The sequence below is a fragment of the Takifugu rubripes genome, chromosome 12 (assembly GCF_901000725.2).
Source record: "Takifugu rubripes chromosome 12, fTakRub1.2, whole genome shotgun sequence".
In the NCBI taxonomy this organism is placed as follows: Eukaryota; Metazoa; Chordata; class Actinopteri; order Tetraodontiformes; family Tetraodontidae; genus Takifugu; species Takifugu rubripes.
Window position 1 is genome coordinate 5,801,797 of NC_042296.1, and position 8,982 is coordinate 5,810,778.

Genomic DNA, 8,982 nt, shown 5'->3' on the forward strand with positions numbered 1-8,982 from the left:
AAATCAATTTTTCATAGGACACCTCAGACAACCTCGTAGCTGTTTACATCATGCCTTATTCATTGCTGCACAGTCAGAATCCACCTCAGCCTGGATCTCATGTCACACTGATCTGAATCAGAGTCAAAGTTGGCAGGGGGAGCCGGAGCATCCTCACGTGTGCGGAAAGTCTTATCACCTTCTTTTTTTTTTCCAGTTGCATCAAAGCCGGAGGGCAACCGGCACCAACAGCGACGCCTCAAACGCACCTCACACACCGCTTCCTGTGTGATGTCGCCCTTATTGGAGCCATCTGAGGCCCGCGCCTCCTCCATGGGGCGGTGTGTGTAATGACCATGGCTTATCTTTCTCATTACCCAGCCCGACATGTCAGAGGAAAGCTGCAGACGACCCTGTACCCCTGACAGATGGAAGGATGGAAATAATTACCAATGTCTCTTGTGGACTGGGGTATAAATTGATACACACTAAATACTGTACCTCAGGGCTCTCTACTTTTTTTCTGTCTCCCCCAACACTCCTCATCAGACGTACTAGACAAATGAATGCATCCAGTAGGAATTAATTGGATTTGGGAGCAATCTCCTGCAGGATCCACCAGGACAGACAAACACCCCCGTCTGTACCCTCACCTCCCTCCTTCCCATTGGCACACAGACTGGAACACACCCCCATCCTCCTTTATTCCAGTCATGCCTTGGAGAAATGTCTGACGCCCCTTCAAACACACATATTTTGCCATCCCGATGGATCAGTCTCACACACGCACACACCGACAGGCCGTCTCTCCCTCTTTCTTGGATACAGTGTTTCCATGGCAGCCACGTTTTGTGCACGTGTAGAATGAGACAGACTGGGTTAAGTGAGGGAAAAGAGACCACTCCCATCAATTCACTGGCTTGCTATTGATTAACAGCCTGCAGCTGCACACCTATCTGCAGAGAGAGCGCGCACGTACCCGTGCACAGAGCGTAAACATTCCTCCTGGGATCTTGTGAAGGCTCAGGAATGTGATAATGAAGGCTTATCAGTTCTCTCGCATGCTTTTACCGTTAGAAACAGAGGTGCTTCACTAACTGCTCTGAATACCTACAGGTATTCTGGGGCAAACAACAACAACAACACACTTTTCACTTTTCAGTTCCAGCTGATTTTATTTCCTTCTTGGAAGAAAAGAAATAACAAATTAAACAACGACAATCTGTACAGAGGTCTGAGAGGCAGTGATTGACCCAAACATTGGCTGGTTTTTGAGTTCTAAACATCAAATGATATCGGCAAAACTGGACAAAACATGATCATACACAGCATATTGCACAAATGAAAAAGAGAGGAGGGACATATATTTATATTTATAAAAGATGCCTTTTTGAGGGTAAAAAATAATAAAAAAACAAAACAAAAGAAAACTTGTGGACCACAATCATCTTCAACATAAGGATGTTCAAAGATGGCCGTCCTAGTGCCTGTCGTTGATCATCATTATCATACATAAAACACACAATCTTTGCTTATGGTACAGTCAGTTTACATAAATATCTCCGTGTTATTATTCTTTTAAAAATCTTAAACACGACAGCTATAGCTACATATACCTGAATCTGAAATACAAATGCTATTTGCCATGCCATAATATAGGAAAACAATTAGCCTGCTATACTTAGCCAACAGGTACAGAAAGGTTAAATACTATTTTTTTTATGCAATTTGCGCAAAAAACAGATGAAGCACTTCATACACCTTCTTTCCTCCAAAGTCTATAGGCAAAGTGGAATGAGTGTGAAATTCCATCCAGTGGTTCAAATAAAACTTATCTTGATAAAAAAAGAAAATAAAACAAATTAAAAAGCACACAGAGGTATTAGCTCTATCCAAACAGTGACTCTCTTGGATCTTTCTATATACTTTAGGTCTATGGATACTGGAAACAGTCACCACTCAGAGGGAGCCTCAGTGGTGCTTTGTTTACTTGGCTGGTGAAACTGGAGTCACTGTGCCATTAAGAAGCATGTGGGTAAATACTGTAAACACTGTGTGAGGTCAGATTGTGCCAAACAACTCCCCCCCTCTGCACGTCTAAACACCAATGGAGATCCAAACAACAATGTTGTAGGTTACCCACTCGCCAGAAAAAGAACCCTCCCCCCTTTTTTTTCTATAGATTTTGTACAAAAATACAAGTAGAAAATCATGACACACTCAAATCTCCGAAAAAGTGGGAGACGTCAGATGTTTTTAAATAAGATACACTTCTAGCCCTTCCGCGCAGGAAACAGACAGGTGTATGTGCACGAACACAAACGAGACCTGTACGGGACAATACTTCTATGTATAAAAAAGTTTGGCCGGTATAAATACATCGATATAAAAAAACGTCATTCGACACAGAGGAACTACAAAGTTGAAGCACTGGGCAGAAAGGATGCGCACCGGGGAACATTGGTCCTGAATTTAGCACTGAGTGTTTAAAAAGGTTTCAGAAAAGCATCTCTAAGTTTTCAGTCAGTCTCTGTTTTATGTCCTGCCGTTGAGAGAGAAGCTGGTGATAGTGAACTGTGTCCTATGGTCACATTTAATTGCGTGATTACGCAGCAATGAACATGTTTACGCGTTTAGAAACAACGAAATCCCTCCCGAACGCGGGGGGCCACGCGTGCTGACACTGAAACTACTTTAAGTTAGGAGTTAAACAGAACCTGAAGAACAACTCGATGGTCAATGTGAACCGGCTGTTTTGCTTGAAAGGAAACCCAACAGGATGAGCACTCTGGTAAATGCCCCCTTCCCCCGACCCCGAAAACATCGACGATTCAAAGTTCAGTCTCAGTCGTCCTCCTCCGGGCACAGCTGGGAACATTTGAGCTCAAGTCCGAGTCTTTCACTGCTCTCTGCTTACATTCACTCCTCCTCCGTGTCCAAATGCAAACTAAGCATTTTCCCCCCTCCCGCCTGCGCGTTCTCGTCATGCACGTCGAACGCTGTCCAAGTTGATCGGCGCGTACCTGGGCTTCACACGCACGCAGGCCACCTCTCCTATCCCGTTTTCGCTCACCCTTGCTTAGTGAAAGAATGGCGCAGATAGCGTGGTCTGGACGCACACGCCTGTCAAAGAAGGGGGGTTAATTTGTTGAAAACGCGGGGGGAGACGCCGCGGTTCCGCTCCACCGTGCTCCTCTTTCAGTAGGTGAACACCAGGTTGGAGATGGTGGACTCCAGCCAGTCTCCTGAGATCATCTCGCTGACCTCCGGGGTGCAGTAGTCGGGGAAGTCGAAGTGAGATCCCGCCCCGCACTCCCCGAAGCTCCAGTCCAAGTCCCGGTCCAGTTCTGCGTCGGAGAAGCCCATCCCACCAAGAGACATGCTCTCAAAGCCGGGACTCGGGTTAAGGTCAACCCGCTCGTCCTCAAACTCTTCATCAGATGAAGACGACGACACCGATGAAGAGGAGTGGGATGCTGATGGTGTTGGGGAAGACGCGCGCGTGTACCGGAGGCGCGCCGTGTGTGATGACTCGCTGGTCGCCGGGCTCTGCTCCTCGTAAAGGCTGAGAGGGTCGCTGGACTCTGCGGAGCTGCTCAGGGTGGGACTGGCCGGGACTCCAACCGAGAGAGGCCCACTCTCTAGACTGCTGGCTCCGCCGAACATGTGGCCGCGCCTCGCTTCTCCGCTGCGCTTCTCCGGAATCTGCCTTGCGCCGGACACTGACCTGGATTTGAAGAGTGTCTGGTGGTCAGCGGGAGACGGGCAGTCCTGCCCCGCAGCGCTCTTCACGCCCACCTGCTTGTGCGCCTTGCTCACCGCCTTGGACGCGGGGCTTCTCTTCACGCCGGCTTTGGCGTTGCGCTCTCCGCTTTTCTCCCCGCGCTCCGACTGCTTACTCGCTCCGCTTCCGGACTTGACTTTCTTTCTGGGCCGGTACTTGTAGTCTGGATAGTCGGCCATGTGTTTGAGTCTGAGCCGCTCAGCCTCGCGGATGAACGGGATCTTGTCCGTGTCTTTCAGCAGTTTCCAGCGCTTCCCCAGGCGCTTGGAGATCTCCGCGTTGTGCATGTCCGGCGACTGCTCCATGATCTTCCTCCTCTCGATCTGCGACCAGACCATGAAGGCGTTCATGGGTCTTTTGATGTGTCCCGTTGGAGTTTTGCACCACGCCAAGTCACTCCGCTCACCGTTGGAGGGGAACTCAGGGGTCGGGGACGCATCCATCTCTAGGTCCATGTCTCCCGTGTCCGTGGAGTCCCCGCCGGGGGAATGAGCGTGGGCGCTCTCGCTCTGGCTCATGTGCTGTACCATCCTTCCCGCCGAGTGTCTGCAAACACTTCTTTTTAGTTCAGTGCTTTTGCAAAGTTCAGAAGATGCCTATCAGGCGTTCGCCGAAATATTCCTCACTGTCTCACTCCTCTGACGTCGGACCGCTGCTGAGTGCCGCTTTAAAAAAGTTCATCCAAGTCTCTTCTAATCAGTTTCGGCTGGTTTTTGGTCAAAACTTTCACCGGTGAGATTTGGAGCAAAAAAAGATCCCGAGATCTCCAACAACTTTCAACTGCCCGTGCGGCTGAAAACCCGCCCTGTGAGGTTGAAATCGTGCCGCTGTAGGCAACAGCAGTCCCTTATGTGAACCTGGCTGTCTGCAGCGCAGCTTGTCTGAGGGCTTGAGGAACCATGTGGTTGAATGGAGCGACTGCGCTTTCTCATAGTCTCCCTGTTTGCTGTGCGCGCTGTGATATTACTGTAAACACAACAACGAGAACTTCACGCTTTTATAGGCTCACCCGAGATATAACAGCCAATCGGCTTCTGTCTCTATCCCGATTTTTCCTCACAAACCACGCCCCCGGCACCCCATTGGCTGAATAAAAAAAGGGTAATAATAATAATAATGTGGAATGAGGATCTGTGTGTCTGACCTCATTCCTGTCAGACTACTGGAAGAAAGACTCTCTCTCTCCCCTCGTATGTGTGTGTGTGTTGGAGGAACACTTTGTCCTCTCCCAATACTGCAAGGAAAGCTCGTTGCAAGGATATACTTGGAACTTAATGACTTTCATGTGGATGAGTATCGACTAATTTTGGATTTTGCGTAATGGAGGAGGGGAGAGGGTGGTTGCTGAGGAAACACAAATTCAATCTGCAGTGTGGTGAACAGGGCAGCAGAACCCAAACCCACCCAAACAGCCAACCTGTGATTACAGGTCATTACAGCAGCAGCTCCAGTCGTTACATCACAGCAGTATTAACAGATGCGTGCGCGAGGGCGTGCGTGCGTGTGTGTGCGGGGGGGGGGGGGGGGGGGGGGGGGGCGTAAAAACCAAAAATATAACAGGAATGAAGCAACTTATCAAGGCGCAGAGATAAAAAGTGGAAATAAAAAAAAAAACCACACAGGTTCCGCCTTTATGTTGACATGTCATGTTGGATCAAGTTACAGCCTGTGTCGCTAGATGTCAGGCTGGAGCCAAAGGCAGTCGACGAGGCGCAGACGCGCATTTCCATGTGCGTTTGCGCGCGTTATCACGCACAGCGGCTTCATCTCTGTCCTTTAATCGGATCATTTTTTGCGTGCCATCATGAAATCAGGCAGGCAGGTGATGTCACCAGTAAAGGCTCCTACTGGCAGAGTGGTTTTGGTGGCAGCTTGAGACGCAGATCAGCAGCAGCAAGTGAAGAAACGAACACGATATTGTGTCCATTTTGTTGATCAGACCTTCAAGTGATGTAACACAAACCTCCTTATGCATCTATGATATTGATTTTTTATTCATGACCAGATTCATGTCAGGCTAAAATAGTCATAAACTCTTTAAAATTGCACAAGTCAACCCCTTTACCCCCCTCTGTGCTTACATAAATCACGCACATAAATAATAATGAGCTGCTTCATCAGTCTTTATCTTTAGCTGCCCCAATTACAATCATACACCTGGTACTGGATTAGTCTGCTGTCTCCAACTCCTGCACACACCTATAAAGCAGCACACACGCACACACACACACACACACACGCACACACACACACACACACACACACACACACACAGTCTTGTTTAAACAGGTGTAGCAGGTATACCTGTAATCTTATCTGATGTATGAGAAGCAGCTGTCAGGTATCTTTCCACTCTGTCACTGGCAGATGCAAAGCTACGGTAGCGCTGGGACACCGGGCCCCAGCGTGCTCTCGCCGGCCTATCGCTCTGTCATCTTCAGAGCTGCCGGAGCCATGTGTTTACACCAAAACACACCAGTGCTTTGTCTCAGCTTTGTTGACGCCTGAAGGGCTGGTGTCGTCGTGAGAGACTGCTGTGAGAGGCTGGAGAGATTACAATGACTCCTTGAAAGTGTGTTAAGACTCCGGCTGCGAGTAGCTTTCTCAGCTTATGATGGGCAGGTGTTGACGTGAGTTTTATTAAAATTTTTTGTGGTTTTTTTTACAGCGAGAAAATAATATTTTCTTCTAAACCAAAACAGTGACTACCTGCCAAACAGGATATTTTTCAACCGCGAGACCCTTCGTTCCATTAAATGTGTCAGAGGCATTTAAATATGGCAAGAAAGTCACATTTACTAGAGTTTTATAAAGGTGGGAGGCCTCATTATTTCTGAGCTGACTGACAGTGGTGTTTGATAAAGTATAAACATAAACCCGATATATTGGGCTAACGTTGCCTGAGAGATCGGAGCCTCTGCCTGAGGAACTCAGCGTCACAGCATGATGTTGGGTTTATTATGACAAAGGCTGATGAAAATAGAGACGGGATTACAGTCGTCACAACGTGTCACACAGACGCGGAGCTGGAAGATGCAAAGAGCTACTCCACTGAGGGCAAAGCGCGCGGAGGTATTCATTACCACGCACTTGCCTTTCTCAGCAGCCGAGGAATGACGCACCAGTTTGACCCTCCTGCTTGTCAACCAGGGTCAAGCACAATGAAGCCTTTGTGAGCGCGCGTGTGTACACATGTGTGCACAGCACTAACCGAATCGGAGCTTCTGCAGAGGCTCAAAGTTTAAAAGGCGGTGGGAAGTCCCCTCCAGCACAGTCAAACACAGAAAAACTGAAGAGTAAGCACTGATTTGCATGCACGCTCGCTCGCTCCATCTCCCTCTGCGTGACTCATCTGCAGGCAGTTTGTCCTCGCAGTGTTTTGTGTGGAGGTGGCAGACAGTGCAGGTGGCCATCTCACCATATCACCCACCCACTGCTGCCAGCCCTTACACAACACCACTCACAAAGTCACTTAGGGAACGCCACCGAAGGATTGCATGTACTCCTTTTTGTTGGCTTCCCAACTCTAATCAAGGTCAAAAACAATAGAAAAGAAAACTTCAAGAGTTTAATTGTAGCTCAGTCTGGAGACATTTGAATGTGTGCTGCCATGCAGTCAAGCTATCAAGATAAAAGTAAGAATTAACGGTTTCCTTCTCGATAGTTTCGGGGCCTTAGTTTGCTGTTGGGTCAGATTGCTTTTGATGACCAAAATGAATGCTCTTCTCTTTGCTATTTAGAGACAGTAAAATTGTTCTTTAGACTCACTGTATGTGAAAATAGAAGAAGAACACGGTAAAGAGTGGATTCTTGTGCTTGCGTGAACCATGAACGGTCCTAAATCAGAATAAGGAAGGATTGGGGGGGGTGACGTCAAAGTTGGGAATTGAAAACTAGCTTAATTTGAGGATTTCAGAGCCCTCGCCCCCGCCCCCCCCCCCTACCGAGTCAGAAAAAGGAAAATTTAAGCTACGGTTAAGAGCAAAATGGAGGCGTGGCTTATGCCGCTGACACCGACTGTCCTTCACCCTGGATGGTGATGATGAGGCAGCTGGGATGATTGCTGTGTCACGTCAGCGCAGGCAAACTCACACAACACGCACAAACGGCAAAACGCACGCGACCCGACGGTGAGGCAGAGCCAGCCAAGTACCGGTTTACCACTGCAGGACACAGATGTGCTGCGGAGTCAACTCTTGAGCGCACACACACTCGCACACACGCCAAACTCGCTGCAAACGTACACACACTCGCTCCCACCCAGTCAGACGATTTCGCAGCCGCACTCCACTACTCCACTACAACAACCGTTTTGTGTTGTTGTTTTCGGTGGGCATTGTTTCAAACCAAGAGAAGACGGAGAAGCAGGGAAGGAGGGCGGAGGAAGGAAAGAAGAGCCGAATTTTGCCGCCGTCGTACTCCACGGTATCCATCAAAAGGGCGTTCGACTTTCGATGAGTAGGAGACGGACACTTTTAATGTGGAGCTCTTTCGAGAGGGGACACCTCTCAGACCAGGATCCATGTGGAGCGATGCCAAAGTGGATGTACCGCAAAAGAGGAAAGACGACGCAGCCGCTTGTCTTAAAGTCTCGGTGGGAAGGAAAGTCGCATCAGAGTTTGGAGTTTGTTGGAGTGTCTGTTGTTGTTGTTTTTTTGGTTTTTTTTTTTTTCTTTTTTAAATTTGGAAATGGATGCAGACATGAGGGAACCGCGTCCTGAGAGAGAGACACAAAGCACAAAGAAGTTAGTTCGAAAGTGGGGGTGAGTCGTGTGCAAATGAAGGGAAACCTCAAGGCAGGGCTGCATGAAACAACTCCCCCAAAACATCATCCTGAATGTTGCGATTCAGCGAGGAGATGCCGCTCGCTCGATCGCTGGCGTTTTTACTTTTCGATCTTCCTTTCGCTATAAATATATGCATCAGACCTACATGCTGACAACGCAGGTTTTCCATGGCACACAGAGACCCCACAACACCCTGCACCCCCTCCCCTCCTCCTGCAGCAGATCCTCCTCCCGGCAGATTGGGTCAGGCGGGGCCGATCTGTCCTCATGTAGCCCAGGGAGTGGCGTCCTCAGCTTGGGTAGTCGCTGCCGGGGTCGATGAGGACCAGGCATGGAGCTCTCAGGCTCTCTCCAGCTCCAGACAAGCTCCAGACGCACTGACCTACATCAGCCTCAGTCAGACTGAGAGAGAGATAGAGAGAGAGCGGGCGA

At 48.8% G+C, this 8,982-nt stretch overlaps 1 protein-coding gene across 1 annotated transcript; it reads right to left on the reverse strand.

Moving 5' to 3' along the window:
- Window positions 1-1,127: 1,127 nt before the first annotated feature.
- sox4a (SRY-box transcription factor 4a) lies at window positions 1,128-4,778 on the reverse strand. Its single transcript, XM_011609019.2, has one exon. The coding sequence runs from the start codon at window positions 4,291-4,293 to the stop codon at window positions 3,178-3,180; it is 1,116 nt and encodes a 371-aa protein (XP_011607321.1). The 5' UTR covers window positions 4,294-4,778; the 3' UTR covers window positions 1,128-3,177.
- Between the last annotated feature and the right edge of the window lie 4,204 nt (window positions 4,779-8,982).

Excerpts from the sequence above, each read along its gene's own strand:
- sox4a (XM_011609019.2), bottom strand. The coding sequence starts at position 4,293 with ATGGTACAGCACATGAGCCAGAGCGAGAGCGCCCACGCTCATTCCCCC.